This window comes from Suricata suricatta, chromosome 1 (assembly GCF_006229205.1).
Source record: "Suricata suricatta isolate VVHF042 chromosome 1, meerkat_22Aug2017_6uvM2_HiC, whole genome shotgun sequence".
Classification (NCBI taxonomy): Eukaryota; Metazoa; Chordata; class Mammalia; order Carnivora; family Herpestidae; genus Suricata; species Suricata suricatta.
In genome coordinates this window covers 163,305,257-163,332,444 of record NC_043700.1, presented here as the reverse complement: position 1 = coordinate 163,332,444, position 27,188 = coordinate 163,305,257, and the positions used below count along the sequence as shown (strand labels likewise).

Sequence of the window (27,188 nt, the reverse complement as noted above, 5' to 3'; positions counted from 1 at the left end):
CCCCGCCCCCGCCCGGCGCTCCCGCGCGCACTCGGCCGCCGGAGCGGTAAGAGCCCCGGGCACCCTCTCCCCATCCCCTTCCCCGGGCGGGTGGGGGATTGCGAGGGCAGCCGCAGCTGGGTGGTGGGGAGACCCTGCCGTCTCTCCTTGTCCTGGTCCCCAACACCTGCCCACCGCCTTAGTGGGAAGCCATCGACAGGGACTTGGCACCGCGCGCGGGACCGGGGAGGACCGGACTCGGGGGTGAAGGTCTGGGGAGGCGCGGGAGGCACAGCCGAGGGCCCTGCGTGGGTGCGGGCGTGTGAGTGTGTGTGTGTGAGTGTGTGTCGCTCCGGGTCCACGCTCATGCACACACCCACACGCCCGCGCTCGGGGTCTGCCCCCTCGGCCGGCCTGAACCTCCGCGGAGGCTGCCTTGTGTTCTCAAAGTATCCGGTCGCGGCACCCAGCAAGACTGAAAGTTTCTCCAGTGCCCCGGGTCCGAGTCAGAGGCAGGCTGCAGGATCCCTGCGGCCAGGGGCACAGAGGGAGCAGGTCCCCATAAGGCAAAGTCCTCTGTCCCAGGGTTCGCCTGTCCCTGGGCCTCGGAAAACCGAGCTCCGGCCTTGACCACCCAGCCAACCTCATCATCTTCTCCTTCAGCTTCACATGCTCTTCCACCGCAGCCAATACCTTAAGCTAGTACCTGGATTCACACATCCCAGGCGGAGCCTGCCTCCCGCCCCCAGGTCCCCAGCCCCCCACTGAGCTCACTCACCGATCTTCTGCCCTGGAATCTGGTGAGTATTTCCAGCCATCTCAGATCTGGCGCCTGAACTTCACCGTCCTTTCCTAGAGTAGGAAGGCATTTCTTTCTGTGCCCTGTTCATCCCATCACTTCTCACCCTGAGCATTAGGGATACTAGCAGGTGGCTTCTAAAAGCAGTCTCCCTTGAACTCCAGCGTGAGATAACTGAGGACACAGCCTCTCTCCTCAGAGGCCTCCTTCTGTCCTCTTTCCTGCCCCTTCCCAACCTCACCCATGTTCATTCCCAGTTCTCTCCGTGCTTTCCTCCTTCAGAACCTGAGCTCAGGAAAGAATCTGCTAACTGCCTACACTGTAAGCTTTAAGCAAAGGAATGAAACTTCCAAGGTGGCATTTGAAGCACAAGAGAGCCAGTACAGAAGGAATTTGAGGGTGAGTGGGAGCCTTCTAGAAAATCAGATATTCAGCCCATATAAGTAACCGTGTATTCATAAGTCCGGTGTGTATCAAATATTCTTTCTCTTTAATCAATATCAAACAATATATTTTCATTCTGTAAATATCTGAGGGTCAGAAACCATGCTAAGTGCTTGCTGGTCACAGTCCTGGAGGAGGAAATGACACAGAAACAAATACTCCGTATAACTGCCAAAGAAGTTAGTGCAAAGTATCACTCTATCACACATACACACATACAACACGGAAGAGGGAGCAATTAATTCTTTGGAAAGAGTCGGGCAAATTAAGGAAAATTTCAAAGTAAAATATACACTGGACACGGACAGACAAATAGGAGTTTGCAAAGCAGTGGAAGGCAGGGCAGCCCAGGCAAAGGAACCACATAGGCAAAGGCAAGGATGTGGGAATGTTTACAGGCAATAATGGAAGGTCTGGTGAGGCAAGAGTGCAGGGTGTGTTAAGGATTACGAGAGGCGGATAGAGAGATGGGAGCTGAATTATGAGGGGTCACAGATGTCATGCAAAGGTGTTTAAACTTAATGGTTTTGAAACGGGAGCAAATAGGTCCCGTCTGTGTTTCAGAAAAATACATAGGAGACAGGTGGAGGCTAGACCAGAGGGAGGAAGGGGGGACTCTTCTAAGCTGATTAACTTCTGATTCAGTTTTCATTCCTGGTCCTTCACTGACCAGCCCCTTTTTAAAATTGGGGGCAGTGATTTTTCACAGGGTATCATGTTACCAAACTCATATTTTGCCAAATGAGACCATTGAAAAAATCTTTCCACTGCACTACTATTTCATAAAATGAAAGACATTTTAATACCAAGGAAAGCATGCAGGCTAAACCTGCAAGATGAAGGCAGTCCTTTAATTTAATAAATTTAGATTGACAAAAAACTTGCTATCTTGTCCTCATTGTTCTCTGTCATCATGGACCTGTCCCAGTCCTGCAGTTTTTGGTGTTTGGAAACCAAACCTCCAGGTCGTTTTGTCCAGTTTTTCTACGGAGGAGGAAGTGAGGCAGCCCACCAAGAGTGTGTTGTGTCCACAAAGAGAGGGTGGGGGCAGGGCATGCTCTTTCCACCTCAGAATACTCTCTCTCTCCCCCCACTATTCCTCTATGCCGCCTCCTGGCCCAGCCACACCTGCCTCCTGATTATCTAGAATTCATTCCTGATACTGGGCATTTGCACATTATCTGATCCTATCATGCCTGAGTAACCGTATCAAAGCCATTTTCAAGGTTCTCCCTCCGACAAGGTCAGTCTAATTCAGGCACATCTTTCCCTTATTTGTTGTGCTGTTTTATGTCATCATTTGCCCATTTCATGGTAGCTGAAGTTGTTTCCTGGACCTCCATTGATCGAAAATTAAATGAAAACAGATTATTTATTTTCTGAAGGATAGTAGCCAAGTCTTCCACTTTAAACTTATTTTTGGAACCTATGATGTTGCTGCTCCGATACCTAGCATAGTTCTGGGAGCATTTTAGGTGATGAATGAATTTACTCATGAAAAACTGATTTATTCCCAGCCCACAAAGTCTCCTTTATATGCCACTCTTCCTCTCCTTGAAGTGCTCTAAAGAAGCCTCCTTGTTCCTGTGGGTTGAGTTTCGCTCGCATCAAGGCCACAGGACGTGGCTGCAGTGACCAATGTTCCAAAATAAATCAGGAGAGATTTATAAGTCTGACTGCTTCTGGGGCACCCAGGCTGACATGGGGACTGTCCTAGGGAACACAGCGTGTGTCACAGCTGTGGTCCTGGTGCACCCCGACAGTCACTGTGCAGGAACAGCTCTGTATTTACAACACAACAGTTTCGACCGGCCTCAGATAAGAGGGCACAGTCTTAAAACTGATTTCACCTCTCCTATTATAACACCCAGCATAGACAAAGGTCTATCAGAACAAACAAATGAAAATGATTTTTGGTTTTGGTTTTGGTTTAGAGAAGATGTAGACCTGTAACAGGTAGAAGTAAATACAGGTTAAAGATACGCACATTAGAAGTTAAAGGGCGCCTGGGTGACTCAGTCAGGTAAGCGTTTGACTCTTGATTTCAGCTCGGGTCGTGATCTCTCGGTTTATGGGAATGAGCACCACGGCGGGCTCTGCGCTGACAGCATAGAGCCTGCTTGAGATTCTCTTTCTCCTTCTCTGCCCCTTCCCCGCTTACACGTGCTCCCTCTCTGTCTCTCTCCCAAAATAAGTATTTTTTAAAAAGGAACTTAAAGTAGGGCTAAATATTATGGTGACCATTTTTATTCTCTAAACTGATGTAAAAATACAGTCTTTTTTAAATGTGTAAGCTGTCCATAAATATTTTAGACCGTATGGGTTCAATACCTTATAGTGAATTTGGGGCATTTCTGATGGAATGGCTTCCTGTTGCTAGTGGAATGCAGAGCAGATCCAGGTAAGAGATGTTTTCGTCTCTACAGTTTTTCTACAGTTGAGAAGAACTGACCTAAGGCAACTTGGCCTTAGAAGCTTGATGAAGTCCTAGCTCTCTGTCCTTCAAGGCCTCCGGCCCCGTCTGCTCTACAGGCAGGACTCAGCTAACCCAATCTGGTTTTGGGGTTCTCCCGCAATCATAGAATAACTAGAATCTCTATCTCAAAGAGCACTAAACTGCTGAACCCACTAGAATCTTAGGCCCTGGCAATAAAGGGCAGATTGCATCTGAACCTTATTGTTTGCCAGTCCACATATCTGAGGCGGCTTCTATTTCACCGGTGAAAAATGGTTTCTAATATCCCTTGTGCTAATTAGTGCATCCTGGGGTTCTGACTAAAGGAGGTGACAGAAAAACCCGCTCTAGAAGTGAACGCCCAATTACAGATTTTGATTGCTGACTAAAGTCCTCAGGAGAGCATATTCCTGAGTAGGGCACTTCAGATGTGAGCCAAGCGCCCCTCGGCTGCAAATCGCAGTGAATCTGCATGCGTATCACATGAAAAATGGAGACATATATGTGAAGTATTTTAGAGTACGTTATGAACAGCACGGCGACACATCTGGGACAAAACATCATCGACAAAAGAATGCTTTTTATTTGCCCATGAATGTTTATTATAGCCAGGTTTATTCTCAGGTCCCTATGTATAGAAAAGTGAAATCGTTTGGAGTACCTTAATAATCCAGACTAATAATACGATTTTCAAATTACCTTACAAAGAAATGAAAACATCAGACAGTGCCTATGACCAGCTATTGATGAATAAAAAAATGGGAACAAAAGTTATGTTGAAGCCTTATTTATTCACAGGGCCATTCTCCTAGGACCCAGGCAAGGATGGGATAAATTAACAATTTTAGATCATGGCAACCAAGCAATGTTCTAGACCATGGGTCAGCAAACATTTTTGTAAAGGGCCAGAGAGTAAATATTTTAGGCTTTGCTACTTTATGGACCATATGGTCTTCTTAACTACTCAACTGAGCTGTTGTCATGCTAGAGAAGTCATAGACAGCATGTAAACAAAGTGCATGTCTGTGATCCAGTACAATTTGATTCACCAGAGCAGCCAGAGGGCACGATCTGGCCAGCAGGCTGTAGTTTGCCAACCCCCAGTCCTAACCCAGTCCTGACCTCGAGATTTTCATGATTTTATTCATTTACAAAAGGACAGAAGCTTTTCAAGAACTCTCACTCAATTCTTCCTTCCTCCCACAAACCACAGCAACTGCCTTTTCTGGGCATTGGCCTTGTTTCATTTTTCACTATTTCAACTAGGCATTGACCATATTTATTGACACCCACCTCCAACCTTGAATATCCTAAACTTTATATTCCAGCTAAAGGGAAGTATGCAGTTTTTGCCTTTCCCACCCATAGTCTTGTTTATAGAAGTGTTATTACTGAATCCAAGGATTTGTATTTAAAAGGAGACCTTCTAGGGGCACCTGGGTGGCTCAGCTGGTTAAGTGTCTGATTCTTGATTTTAGCTCAGGTCATAATCTCTTGCTTTGTGGGTTCGAGCCCGGTGGTTGATGGTGTGGAGCCTGCTTGGAATTCTCTCTCTCTCTCTCTCTCTCGCTCTCGCTCTCGCTCTTGCTCTCACTCTCTCTTTCTCGCTCTCTCTGTCCCTCACCTGCCTGCACTCTCTCTTTGTAAAAATAAATAAACTTTAAAAAAAATAAAAGAAAACATTCTAATTTAGTTAACTGGGAGGTAAAGGAACCAAAGAAAGACCATTTGGATCATTTGGAACCATTTGCTGTAAGATCGCTCTTGAGTAGTAAACAGGGTAAAGGCATTTTCTGTTTGCTTACATTTTAAATCACATTTAAAAAAATTTTTAAATGTTTTTATTTATCTTTGAGAGAGAGAGAGAGACAGCATGAACAGGGGAGGGTCAGAGAGAGAGGGAGACACAGAATCTGAAGACAGGCTCCAGGCTCTGAGCGAGGTGTCAGCACAGAGCCCGATGCGGGGCTCGTACCCATGAACTGTGAGATCATGACCTGAGCCGAAGTCGGACTCTTAACCAACTGAGCCACCCGGTGCCCTTCAAATTACATTTAAAAAAATTTTAATTCCAATATTGTTAACATCCAGTGTTTCAGGTATACAATATAGTGATTCAACAATTCCGTACAGCACCTGGTGCTCATCATGACAAGTGTACTCCTTAATCCCTATCACCTTTTTAACCATCCCCAACCCACCTCCCTTCTGGTATCCTCAGTTCTCTATAGTTCAGAGTCTGTTTCTTGGTTTGTCTATCTCTCTTTTTCCTTGCTTATTTGTTTTATTCCTTAAATTCCACATGTGAGTGAAGTCATACAGTATTTGTCTTTATCTGACAGACTTATTTCACTTAGAATCATACTATGTAGCTCTCTCCAGATAGTTGTTGCAAATGACAAGATTTCATTCTTTTTTTCTGGTTGAATTATATGCATACATATATGCCCCATCTTCTTTGTCCATGTATCTACTTACGGACTCTTGGGCTGCTTCCTTGGTTTAGCTATTATAAATAATGCTATAAACATAGGGGTACACCTTCAATCTAGCTATTGTACTGCTGGGCATTTGCCCCTAAAATACAAAAACACTAATTCCAGTTACATTTTAATTTAAGTCTCCAAAAATATTCATAAAACATTGCACATATTGTTGAGCTTCCCACGATGTTCAAGAAGCCATGCTAAGTGCTATATAAAATATGAAAACAAAACAAGGAAGACCCTTGTCTACATAGGACTTACAATATACTGTAATAGGAAAACACTCAAGTGACTCAACCAAAGGCAAGTATAACTGGCCAAGGTGAGATGGATGCAAAGCACTCAACAGTTCAGAGGAAGAAAAATGATATCCAGTTGGGAAGAACGAATAATGGAGGCAATACTTGTTTTAACTGGGTCTTAAATGTGTTAAAACAGCGTATTGAACCAACAGCCACAGGAGGGTCTTTTGTGAATGTCAGGCATTGCACAGATACTTACACTGTCTTGCTCCGGGTTTTGGAAGGGAATAGTGGGAGATAAACATAGTGGGAACAGAGTACAGAGGTGCCATCCATGCGTATGTAAAATGTAAAATTCAATTATTTAAAAGTTCTTTTGAATGCTGCTGTTCTACATGATATAATAGCTTGTAAGCCTGGTAAAAAGTTTTCTGCTTTGTAGGTAATTTCATAATAGTGACATTCCTCATTTGATTTAATACCTCACTTCTTTCCCTTCCAATTCATCCTGTGTTTCTCTGTGTAAACTATTGTCCAACGGAGCCCAGGCCCTCACCATCTGGGGTCTGACAAAACACGCTTAAGTGTCTGTATTGTTGCTTTCTCAATGTGAACCTCTGATGATGTCACAAAGCTAAATCTCAAGTAGTTTTTAATAAGCTCTCATGTATTTTCTGTGCTTATTCTCTTTATTGCTATAATTGTAATTAATAAAGTGGTATTAAATAATTTCACACACATAGATATTACTCATAGTTCCTATATACAAATCCCTGCATACCAAGTACGAGATCGATGAAAGTTTGGAGATAGCACTGTACGGTTGTATTAGTTTCCTACTGCTGCTGTAACAGATTACAACAAACTTAGTGGCTTATAACAAAACAAACTTATTCTCTTACAGTTCTGGAGGTCAGAAGTCCAAAACCGGTTTTCACTGGGCTAATGTTAAGGTGTTAGTAGGCATGGTTCCTTTTAGCATCCCTGACGGGAGAAAGGTGTCCTTGACTTTTGCAGCTTCTGGTGGCCGCTGATAGTCCCTGTTCATGGTCCCTCCTTCGTCATGCTCACCCTAATTCTGCTCCTGCACTCTCCTTATCTTTTCCTCTCTGTAATCATCTCTCTTGCAGCCTCTCTCTAAGGACACTTATGGTTTCATTTAGGACCCATCCAAATAACCCAGGATAATCTCTCCATCCCAAGATCCTTAATTTAACCATGTATGTGGAATCCCTTTTGCTGTGTAAGGAAACAATCACAGGGTCCAGGCAATAGGACATGGATGCCCAAGCATGGATAAAGGACATGGATATTATTGAGCCTACCCTAAGGTTACATAAAGTTTCTTATTGGTAGAAGAAAGTTTATCCCTCCCAGATTTAATTATTTGGGGCTTTTAATTCAAGTTTAACAATTCTGATTAAAGCAGAAAGTATTTGTTTGTAATCATATTGACAGATATTAAAATGTCTGACGATGCCGGTGACACCTCAGCCCCTGGAGACAAAGCAGAAATTCCCAAGATGCCCAATAGCAAGTTGTTACTCAAAGAGACAGAAGTTCACTGTGATTCAGCTACGATTTCAGATGAGCCGACACCAGCTGATGCCAGAGGAGATGGGCACGAAAATGCAACCATTCAGTGTGCAGAGACTGCGGACCCTGGCCCCCCTGAGCAGCCCCAGTGCAGCGGTGCCGTGCAGCATCCTCCCCACGGAGAAGTAACTGAGGATGCACTTGCTGAATGCATTGACTCCATCAGCCTCGAAGCAGAACCTGCGTCTGAAATACCCCTGAAAGAGCAGAATAATCCGGTAGGAGTGGTTCATTCGATTCATTTAAACCTGACTTCTTATTAACACCTACCATGGGCACCGATTTGTGTCAAGCTCTGTAGGTGGGGATTGGGGATTCAAAATATCCTGTGACATCACCTCTGTCAGCAAAAGGGTGTTGGGTGGTGAGAAAAGGCATATATGAGAATCATTGGTCATTATGATATTTGCATTATGATTATTATACTAATACTATTAACAGCCACCAATGACTAGACATATCATAATGCCAGGCACCCCACCAGCCACTTTCATGTCTTGTGATTCACTCAATACAACAGTTCTTTGAGGTTCTGAGATAGATATTATTAACCTTAATTTATAGATGAGCCAATCAGGCTCAGAGACAGTAAGCAGCTTAGTAAGATGTTAAGCTATTTGGTAATAAATGGAGGATATTGAAATATTGAACATAATGAGTCCAAGATATTAATGAGCCTGATTCCACCCTAAACAAGTCAGTGTTCCTTTAATACCACTGAAATTTTAACGCATATTTACAAATCCACTGTGGGGATCTTAAACGTTCGGATCACTGTTTGATCATTAGCTAGACCACCTTCCAAAGGACCAGAGCATGTTCATTGCCTTTCTCTTCAGTGTCTGCACCTGTCTTTTGGAGGGTAGGATAGACCAGTGTCTCCAGAAGGGCACCTTGTACAATATCAGTCTGACTGGTGAGCTGGATTTTTTTTGGCATCTTCACCTTCATCTCAGCATGAAGGAAGGAGGCGGGCCACTCCCCTCCAGTCCTGCGCCATCTACAGTGGTGACAGGATGGGGGAATGGCGGTTTTCCCCAGCCAGGCCTCAGCCCTGCTCCTCTGAGGTATGCCACCACAGGTCACCTCCTTGGAGGGACATTACCGCATGCAATGAAGGGAGGAAACTAAACAGGGAACCAGCGCGGGCGTTCCCTTTTGAACCTGTCATTAACACTATTAACATTATTTCTCTGTCTCAGTTTTTCTCTCTATACGATGAAGAAGTTACACGTGAAGAACACTGGGTATACTTCTGGCTGATGTTTTGTGATTCTTTTATTCAAAATCAGGCTTCTTGTGCTTGATTTCCTCAAGGGGTTTGACTCATGTTCTAAGATGAGATGGACTTCCTGAGGGAAGAGGGGGTTTCCCATGACTGGAGATGTTTAAACAGAAGCAAAGAGTGGTTTTGTAGGGATGTCATGGAGGAGCTCTGAAGACCCACTGAGAGTTTGAATGGCGTATGGGAAACGTACATGGAAAATTATGATTGTGAGTTCCAAGAGTTCACAGACTTCAGAGCCACCCATGGACCTCCTAAGGGATTAAACACTCCTAGACCAGAGGTTCTCAATTCTAGCTGAACATTTCAACTACTGGGAAAGGTGTAAAGAATGTTCGGGGCACTGGCTGGCTCAGAAGGTTAAGCATCCAACTTCAGCTCAGGTCATGATCTCACAGTTCCTGAGTTTGAGCCCCGTGTCGGGCTCTGTGCTGACAGATCAGAGTGTGAATCCTGCTTCAAATTCTGTGTCTCCCTCTCTCTCTGCCCTTACCCCATTCGCACTCTGCCTCCTTCCCAAAAATAAACATTTAAAAAATCTGCTAATACCAGGGTCTGTATTAGTCTGGGTTCTCCAGAGATATAGAGTCAACTGGATATATATTTAAAAATCCTATACCTATATATACCCGTACACCTGACCCTGGAAACTGTTTTCCCTGCCTGCTTTCTATTATGAGAAGCATTGGTTCTCAGTTTTTATTATAAATGCTGTTAATAAATATCTTTTAAGAAAACCATGTTTTCTGCACCATTGTGACCTGAGATGACCTAAAGAAACTATACTAGCTCCACTAATTCAGGATATATGTGTTCCTAATGGATAGATTATACATTCCCATTTCAGACTTCTTTTTTTAATGTTCATTTTTGAGAGAGACAGAGTGCCAGTAGGGAAGAGGCAGACACACACACACACACACACACACACACACACACACATACAGAATCTGAAGAGGCCCCAGGCTCTGAGCTGTCAGCACAGACCCTGATGTGGGATTCAAACTCACCAACTGCAAAATCATGACCTGAGCTGAAGTCCAACATTTAACCAACTGAGCCACCCAGGTGCCCCTTCTATTTCAGAATTCTAGTAATGATAACAAGATTGCTAAGAAAGCTAGCCCAAAAAACGTCAGGATGCTCCTACCTATTCCCCTTCTTAATTTTTTGAGCCAGCTGAATGAATCCTACTTTTGAAAGCACTTTATAAACCTTCTTAATGCTATAGGGTTAGTTAGAGCCAATTAGTAGACAGATGTTGCCCTCCTTTTCTTGAATGACACTGATAGTTTTCAAGGACTTGGAAAGGAGAGGATTTCTTCATCATGAAGCATCACAAAGGTATTCGGATGGAAGTATAATTACTGGCCCGGGGGTTGGGACCATGGCTCTGGGTCTATGTGTTTGGCATATTGCACCAGGAGCTCAGCAAAACCAAGATGTGGGAGGAATGCCCATTAGTACGTTTGTTCTAAGAAGGTAGAAAGCTGATATGGCCGGTGGAAGGGCCTTGAGGGAGGAGGATATCTCTTCTACCCAGATTATATGTAAACCTAAGTAGGTGCAAATTTAGTCTGTTTTTAGGATTACCCAGGGAAGGGGTGGGGGTTCAAGTATCTCTCTTGGCAACCTATCCTTTTATTTTTATTTATTTATTTATTTATTTTTAATATAATACAATTTATTTTTTTAACATATGCAATTATTTTCCATCATTTACAATACAGTAGTTACAATTACACTCCAAACAGAAAAGCAAAGTAAAAAATCAAAACAACCTATCCTTTTAAATTAATATTGGAAGTCACTTTTGTGTCTTGTCTTCAAGCATTGTTCATTTGCTATTTTATTGCCCTTGTTGGATACTTATTTTAAAAAAAAATCATTAGCAATGATGAAAACAACTATTTTTCTGTTGATCCAGAAGGGAACTAATTTTACAGAAAATCTTGAATCAAAAGTTCATTTAAAAAAGGACTGTTTGGATCTTGAACACAGGTCCCTTGAGAAATGGCAGGTCCGGTAGGAAAACACCCAGTGCAAAAGCTGACTTGATCCCAGGTATATCTGAACCTAAAAGAATCTCATTATCCCTTTAAACAAGCTTCTATGGGAAAATAACACCTTTAAAGGGGAAAAAAACCTGGCAGAATAGCCTTTGAGAAGGTATAAATCATTATCTTCTAGGACTCACTGGATTTTGCGTTAATTCACTTAGATGTGTAAATATTTTTTCTTTAAGTGACTTGTTTCTGCATAGTTATTTTGTGTCTGAGTCCCCTTAAAATCCACATTATTAGCTTCACCTTTGCCTGAGTCAGTCCGATGGCTGTAACCTGGCAGGTGGGGTGGTGTGACCTGGAGGGGCCAAGAGAAGAGGAAGAGGCCAGGGGTTCTGCCAGCGTCTCAACTGACACCTCTGCTTTGAGGGACCACACCACTGACAGCTTACGTGCTCAGAGAAGCCATCTCTGTCTTTGATGCTTGTTCTTTTTCTCGTCCATTCCAATGGACAGACTAGAAGTCACTGAGTTGAGACTTCCTGCAGGATCCGCTCTACTCTACAACATCTGTGAGAGATGGCCCCCAAACTTACTTGAACATTGGGGGCTAGTCTAGACTCTCTAAGGCCTCTACCAGCCACGTGACACCACGTGTTGTGCCTAGGAGTCTGAGTGGTGCAACTATCTTCAGGAGGCCTATAGTCCAGGAGAAGGGAGTGTTGAATAAAAGTAATTATAGCCTGTCCTATAGAATTAGATAGGACAGACACAAGAGAAGCCTTAGATGGGGCACTTAAATCAATCTTCAGGAAGTGAGGAAGTCTTCAGCCTCAATCTAGAGATGTTTGTCTTAAGTGCTAGTCAGGAGTGACATTTATTTCCAGAGATTTTCTGGGAACTTATTAGATCCTGGCCTATCAGCTCCTATAAGATCCAATCTAGATCAAATATCCCTAAGTTCTTAACCCCAAGAAATGACCCAGAATGGGACAAAAGTCATCTCTGTTGTTCAACACCAATATATAAGCCCAATTATGAAAGTAAAGAATTCTAATGTTACCACTAAAGGGACTCGCAAAGGAAAATACAAGACTACCACCCGGATAGTTTTCTTCCTAGAAAAGGAAAAAGAGAATATATTAAGAGCCATAAAATTGCTGTCAACGGAAACAAAGAAAGAACATAGACCAAGACTCATAGATGGCAGGCTGCCTCTTAAATGAATAAGTAGAGTTTGCTTCCATTTTTTTTTTTGTTGTTGTTGTTTTGTTTTGTATTTTTGTTCTTGAGTATTTCCTCTTTTAAGGCTACTCTACATGACGCACTCAGTTTTTGGCTTTGGTGGATGCTAGTGCTATTTGGCCATATAGGGCAGTGCTTCCTAAATCTGGTAGTATATTGGAATAACATGGGGAGCTTGTTAAAAATTCAGATTCCCTGGCTCTACACTGAGATTCTTATTCAAACGATCACAGCAGAAGCTAAGACTGTATTTTATAAATGTTTTTTCTTTTAATTTGAGAGAGAGAGAAGGGGAGGGGCAGAGAGAATCCCAAGCAGGCTCTGCACAGTCAACGGAGAGCCCCACATGGGGCCCAATCCCCATGACCCTGGGATTACGACCTGAGCTGAAACAAAGAATCAGATGCTTTAAAAATAATTTTTTAAATGTTTTATCCATTTCTGAGAGACAGAGTGCCAGTGAGTGGAGGGGCAGAGAGAGGGAGACAAAGAATCTGAAGCAGGGTCTAGGCTCTGAGCTGTCAGCCCAGAGCCCGATGTGGAGCTCAAACTCACAAACCATGAGATCATGACCTGAGCCAAAGTCAAGTGCTTAACCGACTGAACCACCCAGGCCCCAAGAATCAGATGCTTAACTGGTTGAGCCACCTAGCCTCCCCAAGACTTTGTATTTTTTGTAAGCCCTCCCAAATGATACTCTTGCAGTCAGCCTGTGGACCAGTGTTTGGGAACCACTAATACTAGGACACGGAAACAGCAAATTGCAGAATCGGGTGAGATTGAGAAGATGGCATGTTCAGCAGTGAACGTGCCACGGGACATCCAAGGGAAGGTATTGTGTGGGCAGTTGGTCATAACAGCCTGAAGCCCAGGAGAGAGATTTGGAGGCCATTAATACTTGGATATTATTTAAGAAATGGGAGTGGGTGAGATTGCCTAAGTGGTATATGTAAATAAAGAAGCACAGTGGGCAAGGACTTGGCCCTGGAAGGCTCCTGTTTCTAAGTCAATTTGGTTCTTAGATTCTTTTTAATAGGTCATAGTAGCCAGCAAAGCAGTTGAGATGGCGAGAGTTCCCTCTTCTCTTCATGATCTTACCGCCACATTCCGTAAGGGAAATAATCACAGATCTCATGGTACCACCCTGGCATTTTAAAATTGAACATTAATTAAGAAGAAAATTAAAAACAGATCGTGAGAACTATTTTCACTTAGACTTGAGAATGTCCCATTGTTCTGTCCTTTCAGGTGCTTTGACCCCCACCCTGAATGAGTTTCACGTAAGACTAATGCCGAAAATTCTGGAGGCAGGGTTTTCTTCCCTTAGTGCTGGCATCAAAAAACTAAAATTCCCTGAAGTTCAGAGCTGGATAAAACACCATTTAGCACAGGGCAAAAACCCTTCTTATGCCTTATTAATAAAAAGATAGAGGTCCTAAAATGAATGTAACCATCTGTAAACCTTGAATACCTTTAATATCACCATGTAGAACCCCTTTCAGATATTCAGAATGCTATTTAACAAATAGTTTGTCAGTTAAAAACCACTTCTGCAATTCGGTATGCTAATTGGCAAAGCATCAGGTGTTAATAAAGACACAGATAATGGAAATGCTCATTATATATGTCTCTGGAGTAAGGCCTTCATGATTAGGACGCCAACTATGCATATTGTATTAGGACGCTGGAAGCACTTGGGTTGTAACTTAATTAAGGCATCGCCTCATATCACAGTATGCATTTGGCAACTTTCTATTGTAAACTGAAATCATAAAACTTAAAGATGGACCAAAAAAGTAAGAATCAGAAGATAGGGCATATCTACAAGTATAGAGTATTTTAAGAAGGTAGAAGTAATTAAACTTCAGATGCTAGTGAAAGGTCAAAAAACCAAATGACTACAATGAGTCCATGACTTTGGCCACAAGAAAGCCGAGGTGGCATTGCGAGAATGTAGTAGTGGCCGTGGGAGAGTGCTGTGGCAGGTGGAGGAATGGAGGGGGGTAGGTACAGCAGGTAAGCACTTTTTGTAAGAGGTGGAGAAGCAAGGTGTGGGACAGAAACCAGATAAGTGTGAGAGAAAAATTTCTGTCCTCGTGATTTTCATTTGTAGGTTTGAAGATGGAGGGATCATGTACATGGTGCAATATGGGAAGTAGCCAGGTTGAAAAGCCAGGAGAGAAGGGAAGACCAACCTACCCAGGCCTAGCGGAGTTCACATGGAGGTGATAATTTTAACTGAGAGGAAGACATCGCTTCCATAATGCTAGAAGGGCAGAAGGCAGTTTTGTGTCGGGGTGCAGTTAGGTCAGATTCATGTTTAGATGAGTATTTCGTGTAGGCAGGTGTGTATTTTGTGCATAAAAAAGACTACTCAGACTTTTAATTTCACTTTAAACAATTAATATTCAATGAATTAAGGTTATAAATTCAAAAATACCATGTTTCCTAGGCTTTGTGTTCATCTCACAAATCTTATTCTATTTGGAAGCCTAGCAAAACTGAACACTTTCAAGGGGCTTTTGATGAATGGTTGGTCCTTTTTACGAACTTAAGTATGTTCAATTTTTTTTTTTGTCTTCAAAATTCAGATAAATTTTCTGGTTATGTTTCTTTTTTTTATAGTTTATTGTCAAGTTGGTTTCCATATTGTTCAAATATGTTTATATTGTGTCTGTATGAATTTAATGTTCTCTCTTTTAACTACTCCATTAATCTCCTCAAACAAAACTTGCTGAGTGCACAGGAAGTGCTATAAACCTATTAAATAGTGGAGTGGACCTAAAGACCTGTTAGATGTCATAATTCTATGCATCAACGTAGGAAGATTTCAACTTAAAACCAGAAGCCTTAATTCATTTTAAATTGACTTTTCAAAGTTTCATTCTAATGTCTTAAGTAATTGTGCAGAAAAGACCAAATATGCAGAAAAATATTAATAGCATGACTTTGATGCTTTAAACCTTTCTATATTTAATTTTGAATATTCCCAGAGTTGAATGATGTATTCTCATCGAGGAAGAAAATTACCTGGAAATAACCGAGGCCACTTTTATGCAAATATTTTGACCGAACAGCAGGCATCCAGAGCAATTTACACCTTCCCCGAATGTCACACTGAGCCCCTTTTTAGAGCCACTATGTCAACAGTAACAAAACTTAAGAAGGGTTTGGTCCCACAGATGCAAGCTGTGTGTAATACCTAATTCTTGATCTACTCAAGACGTATGACAGCCAGGCACCTCTATTTCCATCTAAATGTTAAAGACCTTTGAATTCAATGGATTTCTAATATTTGTACATTTTTTCTAATGATACATGTAAATTTGATAGCCTAAAAAATGTATTTTCTATTTAGTGATAAAGACCTTTAAATGGAACACAAGCTATGTAAATACCTTTTCTATTTAAAGAACTTTGAACATAATGGAATCCTGCATTCTTTATATTCTTAGGACCACACAACAGCTGTGGATGTTTAAATGATCTCCAGTTGCATTTTGGGTATCCCTCTTGATCAAGCCAAGTCTGATTTTGCTCTCAAAATGAAGTCATTCTTCTGAGAGTGTATGAGGAGGGGTGGGAAGTTAAGAGAATTCCCATCTGGTGGCCTCTGTGTTCTGTGCAAATTAGTATGTGAAGCTGTTTGTTTTAAGTTTATTTATTTATCTTAGAGAGACAGAGAGAGAGAGAGAGAGAGAGAGAGAGAGAATCCTAACCAGCCTCCAAACAGTCAGCATGGAGCCTGATCCAGAGCTTGAGCCCATGAACCATGAGATCATAACTTGAGCTGAAACCAAGAGTCAGACTTAACCAACTGAGCATGCAGGCACCCCAAAGCTGTCGATTAAAGGAGGTGGGTTTCACATAGGGTAAAGGTGAGAAAAAAGTTTTAAAATAACCATATTTGTTTAATGAAAGATCTGAGTAGAACAGTGCCCTCTACTTTATAGACTCATAAGTTGTTTAAAGCAGGGACAATACTCAAGATGAGAATTCATGTTGGACATTTAGTTTGTGTGGTTTTTATATCAAGTGTGCACATTTAGTCATTTGAGTATTTGCCATTGATAACAAATATTCTTTGCAGCTGATCACGAGGTCACAGCTCAATGTCAAAGGAGCTTTATTAATAAAGCAATTGAAGCAGTCATTTATACTGCAAAAAATTCTAGGCTCATTTAACATTTATTTTCATTTGCTAGTCAATTACCAGCTGTCAGAGCATATTAAGTATTATAAATTTGAGTCAGAAGCTGTCACCCCTAAGTGTATTAACTCTCCCTAATCACATAGGTAGTGATTTGTCCTGTAAAAGAATGATATTAATCACCAACTTACATCTGTCTTCATGATGGTATAAAATTACCACTGGCTTCCATTGCAAAAGTGAAGTAAATCAATGTAGACACCAAAAGTGAAAGCAGACAGTCATGAATCATGAGTCTTTCCATTCACGTTAACAAGCTCCTCATTGTTTTCAGACAGAAATAAGCATCAGCCAACTTTCAAAGGTTTTTTTTGCTTCTTAATGTTAAAAATGTAGATGATGATAATGATGATGATGATGGTGATCACTGATTAACATTGATAGAGTTTATATTATGTGCTAGGCATTATGTTCAAAGCTTTATATGAATTATTTCTTTTAACATTCACAATAATCCTGTGAGGTTATTGACTCTTATATTTATGGTTCTTATACTCCCATACCTTACATTTTGTAACTAGTAAACGATAGCCTGAAAGACTTGAATAACTTTTCCAAAATGGCAGAGCCTGGACTCAAACCCAAGTAATTTAATTCCATAACCTTTTCTCTTGACCAGTATTCTACAGTGATGGGTGGTGTTTGATATTTACTAGGTGAATCAGTTAAGAATCCATTTGGGGGGCGCCTGGGTGGCTCAGTCGGTTAAGCGCCCGACTTCATCTCAGGTCATGATCTCACAGTTTGTGGGTTCAAGCCCCACATAGGGCTCGGTGCTGACAGCTCAGAGCCTGGAGCCTGCTTTGGATACTGTGTCTCCCTCTCTCTGACCCTCCCCCATTCATGCTCTGTTTCACTCTGTCTCAATAATAAACAAAAAAATTGTTTAAAAAAATCCATTTGGGTACAAATAACTAAAATCCAACATATAGTGGCTTACCAAAGAGCAACTTATTTTTTCTGGCTTTAGAAAAAGAATGAAGATGAGCAGCTACTCACGTTGGTTTAGTAGCTCAGCAGTGCCAGGACCAGTGACTTCATGATTCCTGAACTTTCCCTCATGGCAGCAAAAATGACTGCTTCAGTTTCAAGTATCATGTTTACATGCAGGGCAGAAAAAAAAAAGTTGGCGCCAGCCATAACTGTGTAGTTTGTTATGAAAGCAAAAGCTTTCCCATTTATATCTCGCTGGTCAAAACTGTTTGACATGACCACCCTCATCTGCAAAGATACAAGCAGTAGGGAGAAGGGAGGGGGGTGACTGATGGACCAGCCTCGGGTCAAAAGTTATAGACTCCACAATTTCTGTAGGAATATTTCACTGAACTTCCCCCCCCCCCTCTCTCTCTCTTTTCTTTTTGAGTAAAGAGGTGTGATTCTCTATCACCTAATGTATTACTCCTAATGTATTCTTGCCTCATTTTCTAGAATGAATTCTAGAAATAATAAGGGAAAGCTTCACTCAGTTCCACTAACTGAGTCAGAGCTCATTGGTTGCAAGCCACAAAAACTATTACACACTTAAGAAAATGGATGAATTTCAGTCATGTATTCAACAAATAAATGTATTAAGTACTCATTATATGCCATGTATCTTCCAGACTCTGGGGATAAACCAGTGAACAAAACATTTAAAAAAGAAACAGATGCAGGCGCCTGAGTGGCTCAGTTGGTTAAGCACCGGCTTCAGCTCAGATCATGATCTCACGGTTTGTGGGTTCGAGCCCCCGTGTCGTGCTCTGTGCTGACAGCTCAGAGCCTGGAGACTGCTTCGGATTCTGTGTCTCCCTCTCTCTCTGACCCTCCCCTGCTCGCACTGTCTCTCTCTGTCTCTCAAAAATGAGTAAAAAGCATTAAAAAAAACAAAAAAGAAACAGATGGACAGACTTACTGATGAGGCAGGAATCTCATGGAACCCAAAAACAACCATGCAGTAGGGCCTTGAAGAGGGTCAGGAGCCGGGGGCTGAGAAGCTGTCAGGAATCAACAGCTTCTCTCGGCTATCTCCTTCATTCTGCTCACTCTGATTTCTCGTAATCCATAGTCACCATGCTGGATAGCATATGGCCCCCTACACTGCCTGGCTTTTCATCTTCTATCCAAGCAGACAGCTCAGGCTGAACCAGAGTCTCTCAATCTCAATCCAAATACTTACGCAGAAGAAGTTGCATCTGCGGAGCCCAGGGACAGTGAGAGAGAAAGTTACAGAGGTCATTGTGAGTGGAGCGGACACCTTGAACAGCGTCTACCTTAGAAGGCTGCCCATCCCCCCCACTTATTGGTGCTCTTGTAGACACTTTGCCTGCCATTCATTAGAACGCCCTCCTGTCACCCCAGAGGTTAGTTAACTCTAACCTGGAAGAGGACATTTGCTTAACTATGTCAAAGTTGCTCGAGTTTTAAACTTTTCCAAATCACTTTGCACCCTAATATATTAAATGTTTTCCCCCTCACAGCCTTTTCTCTATCTCCCAGAGAGTGAGATATTTGGATCTTTGTTAACATCAAACTCACTTCAGGCAGAGCCCTCAAAAGCCAACACCACTACTAATCAATTTTTTTTTCCAACATACACATTGAAATGTGGGTCGGTGTATTGTTACGGCCCTTGTAAATCTAAGCCAGGGAGATATGGTTATTTTTTTAAACTTTCTTTTTGTTTCAAACCACTGGGTGTTGTTTTTCATTCATATACTGAATTGCTAACCTTAGGGCTAATCTGTTTTTCTACAGGCTGTGGATTCCCCTTCACGTGGAGGGGGATGGGCAGGCTGGGGCTCCTGGGGCAAATCTCTGCTCTCGTCAGCATCTGCCACTGTAGGTAAGAATTATATGTTGCATTAATGGATAAAGTTCAGAAGCCTAATAATAGCATTTGACATTTTGATCATACCATATACTGACAGAGTTTAACATTAGCCCATGAGATAATAACAGCAAATCATTTTTAGTGCTTGTACTTTTAAGTACTTGGTGTATATTGATACATTTTTTCCCTCAGAATAACCCTATAAAAGAGGTATTTTGGTGGGCGCCTGAGTGGCTCAGTCAGTTATATGTCTGACTTCGGCTCAGGTCATGATCTCGCAGTTCATGAGTTCGACCCCTGCATTGGGCTCTCTGCTGACAGCAAAGAGCCTGGAGCCTGCTTCGGATTCTGTGTGTGTGTGTGTGTGTGTCTCTCTCTCTGCCCCTTTCCCACTTGCACTCTGTCTCTCTCAAAAATAACCATTTAAAAAAATTAAATAAAATCCTTAAGAAAAAACAAAGTCAGCAGTAGCTGGGTTGAGATTTGAACCTAGTAGTATGGATTTAACCACTATATTATATTGCCCCTCAAAATATAAGATTTGGGCTCTTATAATGTATTCTTAAAGTTTTGTACTTATCATTCCATATGAATGTTTTAAAATGTACAACTACCTTACTCTGTGAAAAGATTTGAGGTACTTGAATAAAATATGCAGTTACAAAGGATATAGTATATATCCCAAGGCTGATAGAGTTAACTGTTATTGAGCATTGACCTTGCCTCTGAGCTTTTTGGCTGCCAGTAGAGTATCAGGTTTTCATTGAATGATAAACCAAAATTTAGTTTATCTAGATAAATGTATTTTCCTGGTGTTAAGTTTTTGGGGACATTTCTTATATCGGCTCTGTATATACAAGGAGAAAATATGACGGGCAGTGCCTTCATCATACAGGTTTGGCAAATGTTCATCATGTGACCAGTTCCTACATGCATCCTTCATGAAAACTGAAGGTGTAACATCAACATGTCTAAGATAAGTTAGCAAAGGCATTTCATCTTGAAGGTGGAGAGTGAGGAGCAGGACAGAGGAAGCCACAGGTAACATGGCTTTCAGATCCTCAAAGTCAAGTGTTCTCAATGTATAGTCCATGGCTGTGAGGATCTCGTAATGGGCCGTAAGTTGGTCCAATTCACTGGATAGGAGGGAGGGGAGGGTCGAAGGTCTTTTGCCCCACTCCGATGGACCGTGGTCACAGTTTAAGGGCCAGCTGTCTAATTTGATAGAATTTAGACTGTCTGGAAAAATTCGATAGACTGAATTCCTCTCTTTTCGTGTCTGGAATATCAGAGAGCTCTGGCAAGGAGGAGATGGTGGTCAAATAAGTGTTGGCCTTTGGGAAGGGCGCGGAGAGCAGATTTTTTTCTGTTGCTAGTTAAAGGGGCCAGGTATGCTGTGGGTTCTAATTATGCAAATGGACAAATCAACCACGTTAAAGTAGGGGAGCCTGTTTGGGTTTCCTAATGGGACAGAGTCTCTTCAAGAGGGTGAAGACGCATACCTGCAGCCACCTTTCTTCCCAGGGAGAACATCTGAGCTTTTAGTGGCTCTCAGATGGATCTTGCCACTGTCAGTGCAATGACATGCCTTCTGACCCCAAAACTAAAAATGTGGAGTCCAGAAACTTCTGACATTTGTTACATCATGGGGCCGTAAATAATATGGTTACCAAATCACATAGCTCTCCTCATGGTTTATGTCATAAAACATTAAAATATCCTGTAATAAGGGTGCCTGGGTGGCTCAGTCGGTTAAGCGTCCAGCTTCGGCTCAGGTCATGATCTCGCGGTTCGTGGGTTCAAGCCCCGTGTCGGGCTCTGTGCTGACAGCTAGCTCAGAGCCTGGAACCTGCTTCAGATTCTGTATCTCCCTCTCTCTCTGACCCTCCCTGCTCATGCCGTCTCTCTCTGTCTCTCAAAAATAAATAAAAAACAACAACAAATAAAATAAAATGTCCTATAATAATGGTGTCCATAACTACCCTGGCTTATCATGAATTTGGGGCTCCAGAAGGTTCTATTATAGACCAAGGATTTACTTCCTCATTAAAAATTTAAATGTAAGTTCCTTCCACAGTGAACACTGAAATCAGCTGCCCTGTGGGTAGCAGTTCAGGTGTTTTTTTGTACACTTACAAGTGTGCCTACCTGCACCTGCTCTGCACCTCCCTTTCGGTCTGTTATTGTTTCTCATCAGTCAGTGGCCACCCCTAATCATTTGACTTTGAGCCTCACTGGATCCTTACAAAGTTTTCCATCCACCGACTGCCAGCTTACCTGTTAGACTTGTTCTTCCGTTATCTTCTCAGGTGTCCTGTTGTAATCTGACCTTTGCACAAATACAGCCTAGTGCAGCTGTGGCCCAGCAGACTATGCGCCAAGGCCTCTGGGTTTCATTACCCAGTTCACATGTAACCAATAGATGATGCTGGCTTTACTGCTTAAGAAGCAGGATGTGATTCCTGTGGCAGGTCCCACCCCATACGGGTAGGCACTCATCTCTGAATTTGATCTGAAGTCAAGTGTGTTCATCTATAGCCTGTGCTTGTGTTTGGGTTACCTGTTGAAGTTTCCCTGTGTCTAAAGGACCATGAAGATGATAATGTTGAATCTTGTTAATTTTGCAACCACTTTACATTTCTGGTGGTTCTCACTTGGTTCTGTGCAGTAATTGATTTAGAAAAGCCCAGGGGCACCTAGGTGGCTCAGTTTAAGTGTCCAACTTCAGCTCACGTCATGATCTCGCCATTTGTGAGTTAGCGCCCCGCGTTGGGCTCTGTGCTGACAGCACAGAGCCTGGAGCCTGCTTCAGATTCTTTGTCTCCTCTCTCTCTGCCCCTCCCCTGCGCTTGCTCTGTCTCTGTCTCTCTCAGAAATAAATAAGCATTAAAAAATAAAAAAATAATAAAAAATACAAAGCCTAGAGAGATAACTGCGGGGGACCAGCAGGATCATTTTGCCCGTCACTCTGGCCAGTTTCCCTCTTATGATTGGGGGAGATACGGTTCTTCTGAAATTGTATGGCATTTGTGCATTGCCCCATAAGATAGCAGAATGAAGTTCACTATAACCTCTTGTATTCATTTCTATTGCTGTTTAGCAAACTACCATAAATTAGGAAGCTTAAAACAATATATCTTAATTATCTCAGTTTCTGTGGGTCAGGAGCTCAGGCCGGGGACCCCTGGGTTCTCTGCCGAGTGACTTACCAGGCTGAAATCAGCTGTGTCGGCTAGCTACATTCTCATTTGATATTCAAGGTCCTCTTTCAACATTGTTTAAGTGGTGGACAAAATTCAATTCCTTGAGGTTGAAAGGCTGACACCCCCATTTTCTTGCTGGTGATTGGCTAGGGTCACGACTCTCAGCTCCTACAAGCTGCCTTCAAGGTCTTCTTCAAAGCCAACAGGGTAATCTCGCTCACACTTCAAATCTCTCCCTTTAGGAAGGGCCTACTCCTTTTAAAGGTTCACCTGATAAATTCAGGCCCACCCGGCACGATCTCCTTTGATAAAGTCAAATTCAGCTGATTAAGGACCTTAACCATAACTGAAAAATCCCTTCACCTTTGCCATACAACCGTCACCTAATCCTGGGAGTGAAAGCCCAACATTTTCAGCCCCTGCCTGCTCCGAGGGGAGGGCATTATCCAGGGTGTGTACACCAGGGAGATGAGAATCTCGCCCTCCCCACCCTACCCCTACCAGACTTCCCCTTCGGTTTGAAATCCTCATCATTTACACCACTAAGTCCAGAAACTTGGTATTTTGTGTGCCTCTAGCTACATGCTGGAGTTTTTAGAAGCATGTAAATCTTAGCACTTTTCTCGTTTGGAGCCAGCAATGGCCAAAAGGCACAGGAGGGAGCTCAAACAAAGTTTGAAATGGTGGTGCTTCTTCTAAGAATCCTATTAGACAAATTGGAACTATTTTTAGAATAGCAGGGCCTAAACCTGTCCATCACCACTGATCATTGCAACCCCAATAAATGCAATAGCAATAACACTGAATACCATCCCTAAGTTACTCCCAAGGCATATTTTGGAGGTTTCTGGCCAAGACATGCTGTGACTCTCTGTAGTAAAAGGACTTAAAATAATAACAATACATACTTTAAAAAAGTAAGCATCTCTGTGGACGTGATAGAGAACTAAAACTTGTAGCATAATGGGGTGGGGGTGGAGACCGAAGTTATGGGTTCCAAGGCTGGAAACAGGCAATGGTGGTAGCCGAGAGTTTGACTCCTAAAAGGTCATAGAAACCACAAGCATCCCACAAATGGAGAAGTGCCACAGCCAGGCTCACAGCCTGAAACAGAGGGTTGGAGTAGGGTTGTAAAGTCCTGGGTGCCATCCTGGATCGTCATCTATATTAAGCGGCCACCTAGAGAATGAGAGAAGCAAGTCGGGCACACCTTCTGTTATGTACAAGCATAATATCCACCCAAGACTTTGCAGCACTAATAGTTTATTACCACAGGGCAAAAAGACTTGGAAAACAGAGCACTCCCAGCAGTAGATGAGCTCTTAAAGGTTTATAAATTGCCTGTGGAAAGGAAAGAAAGAAAACAACCACATATTCCGTTGCAATTGATTCCCACTCAGAAAGCTCATGTTACCCCCAGGGTAATTCCGGTTGCAGACAGAAGTGCAAAACACGTAGTTGGTAACAAAACACAGAGCTGTCAATTGAGCACTAGAAATAGAAACCAGTACTTCCTACAGTTGTTGAAAAACTGCAGCCACAGTAGTTAGAACTGTTGGGAGCTTGAAGAAGGTACCTGAAGAACTGAAACATTTGGAAAGCGGTTCTCTCTTAGAAAGGATCGGGAATCATAAAGATCTGAGACCTGGTCCTGACGGCTACTAACTTGTGACCACAGAGGACAGTCACTAACTAGCAATACCATGTAGCTTATTAGGATTAGATTCCTTATTCGGAAAAGTGTGGGTGGGGGAACTTAAGAAATTCTAAGATTCCTTCCCACTTCCAGAATATGATGATGCCATAGTCTGTGGCTATATATAGAAGGAGATTTATATTCCCTATGCTAATGGGAAAATACAAAAAAAGGGTTGAGTTTTTACTACTCTGTATTTTCACTACTTTGACCCCAAGGTTAAGGGAAAATGGGAAAAAATGGCCTCCCAACACATGGTATGAAATCAAACAGTTCTCAGCCAATAACTATTTTTGGAGAGACTGTAACTCTGACATTAGCTCCGTCCACAACTACACTGTCATCATGTTCTAAGAAGACTTGATCACCGCCACTCGTGTCTGTGGCCAAGTTCATAAAATGAAATTAAAATGATTATTATTTGAGGTCCAGGCAGAAGCCAGAATGAAAAAGGAAAATACAAAAAATAATGGTTTGGATGATCATTTCAAAGCGATGCTGTGAGAACCAGATATGATTTCCCACCAGCATCTAGAGGCCTGACTTTTTCCTGCACGATAGATAGACTGATAATCAAAACGAAGGTCAACAATGCTGAGACGTATACAGAGATAGCAAGGTGAAAATTGGACAGCAACTTAATTCCAGATATTACAAAAGTCCTAAATGTTTTTTTAATTCTAGTTTTGACAGTGTTATAAGTCTAAACACCCTTTACAGGATACCTGAGGAGTGAGAGGTGTATCTGATGTGTATATTTTTACCTTTTCAAAATCACCATTGCTCACCTCTCCCATTCTCTTCCAAGTCATACAGTTTCCCACTTTGGCACATTTTAATGAAACCCTTCTACCAGCACTGTCAGAAATACTGACAGCGTTTAATCCAGAGAATGGCAAACTTGTCATTGTCAAATTATACTACAATGAGAATCCTTAGCTGGGTAAATCACTATCGCTATCGCATGGATTCATTTTGGAAGGTGACATCGTTGATGATGGGAAAATTCTCCAGGATCATCAATACAAACAGTGAGAGGATGACAGGTCAGCGCACAGAGTTTGTTCCCAATCTACGAATAAGACCGAGGGGTTCATGAATCTCTGTTTGACTGCCAGGCACTTGCTATCAGTTCAGAGAGACTTCTTGTCAATCTTGAACCTGAAAAGAAGTATCTAAACTTGGAGTGGACACCAGCCTCATTATGGAGAGAGAAGAGTTTTACAGAAGGAAGGTTGAATGGCTCTTCTTTTTGCCGCTCTGATGTTTGCTTTAGTTGAGTGCAGCAGCATCTTCTGTGTTTTTCTCAACAACTGCTCCTCACAGCTGTTTATAGTACCTTGAATTCTTTGATAGAAGTCAGAGATGCACTTTTCTGCGCTGCCCGGAGAGGGATCCATACGGCGTTGTTTTGTGTTCCCGTCGTAACTTAAAGGGAAACTTTCAACAATGTCCGGAGCCCTTGATGTCCTGCAAATGAAGGAGGAGGATTTCCTCAAATTCCTTGCAGCAGGAACCCACTTAGGTGGCACCAACCTTGACTTCCAAATGGAACAGTACATCTACAAAAGGAAAAGCGATGGCATCTACATCATAAATATGCAGAGGACCTGGGAGAAGCTGCTGCTGGCGGCGCGTGCCATTGTTGCCATTGAAAACCCGGCCGATGTCAGCGTCATATCGTCCCGGAATACGGGCCAGCAAGCTGTGCTGAAGTTCGCTGCCGCCACCGGGGCCACTCCGATCGCTGGCCGCTTCACTCCCGGGACCTTCACCAACCAGATCCAGGCGGCCTTCCGGGAGCTGAGGCTTCTCGTGGTCACTGATCCCAGGGCTGACCACCAGCCGCTCACGGAGGCGTCTTACGTTAACCTGCCCACGATCGCTCTGTGCAACACAGACTCTCCCCTGCGCTACGTGGACATCGCCATCCCTTGCAACAACAAGGGTGCTCACTCGGTGGGTCTGATGTGGTGGATGCTGGCCTGGGAAGTCTTGCGCATGCGCGGCACCATCTCCCGGGAGCACCCGTGGGAGGTCATGCCAGACCTCTACTTCTACAGGGAACCCGAAGAGATTGCAAAGGAGGAGCAGGCTGCTGCCGAAAAGGCTGTGACCAAGGAGGAATTTCAGGGTGAATGGACGGCCCCAGCGCCTGAGTTCACAGCTACTCAGCCCGAAGTCACTGACTGGTCTGAAGGCGTGCAGGTGCCCTCCGTGCCCATCCTGCAGTTCCCCACCGAGGACTGGAGCACCCAGACCGCCACGGAGGACTGGTCTGCAGTGCCCACGGCTCAGGCCACTGAGTGGGTGGGAACAACCACCAAGTGGTCCTGAGCTGCTCTTCTTCAGAGAGATGAAACGGAAACAAGGTTGACGGAAAATAAAGTTTCTACAAGTTGAAAAAAAAAAGAGATGCAGCCAATATTTTTATTTTATTTTTTTATAATAGTTTATTGTCTAATTGGTTTCCATATAACACCCAGTGCTTCTCCGCACAAGTGCCCCCCTCCATGACCATCACCCCCTCCCTCCCTCCCCCTCCCCCTTCAGTCCATGGTTCGTTTTCAGTATTCAGTAGTCTCCCTTGATCTGTGTCCCTCACTCTTCCCCGCTCTCTTTCCCCCTTCCTCTCCCCATGGTCCCCTGCCAGGTCTCTCCTGTTAGACCTATGAGTGCAAACATATGGTATCTGTCCTTCTCTGCCTGACTTATTTCGCTTAGCATGACACCCTC

At 42.9% G+C, this 27,188-nt stretch overlaps 2 protein-coding genes across 7 annotated transcripts in view; both read left to right on the top strand.

Annotated features, from left to right (window-relative positions):
• The first annotated feature begins 6 nt into the window (after positions 1–6).
• The window catches only part of FAM114A1 (family with sequence similarity 114 member A1), a 66,696-nt gene continuing 39,514 nt past the window's right edge, over positions 7–27,188 (top strand). For 4 of the 6 annotated variants that reach the window (XR_003911776.1, XR_003911773.1, XM_029947391.1 and 1 more), the window contains exons 1-5: positions 7–46; positions 643–779; positions 1,061–1,177; positions 7,864–8,219; positions 19,478–19,565. Coding sequence is in view for 2 of the 6 variants with exons in the window: in XM_029947391.1 (XP_029803251.1) it covers positions 7,872–8,219; positions 19,478–19,565 (436 nt within the window). In the remaining 4 variants the exon portion in view is untranslated. The remainder of the gene's footprint in view (positions 47–642; positions 780–1,060; positions 1,178–7,863; positions 8,220–19,477; positions 19,566–27,188) is intronic. The other 2 variants (XR_003911774.1, XR_003911775.1) reach the window with 2 other exon arrangements.
• On the top strand, positions 25,811–26,854 carry LOC115298512 (40S ribosomal protein SA-like). The gene has a single exon (XM_029947404.1). It carries the CDS (start codon positions 25,902–25,904, stop codon positions 26,787–26,789), a length of 888 nt encoding a protein of 295 aa, XP_029803264.1. The 5' UTR covers positions 25,811–25,901; the 3' UTR covers positions 26,790–26,854.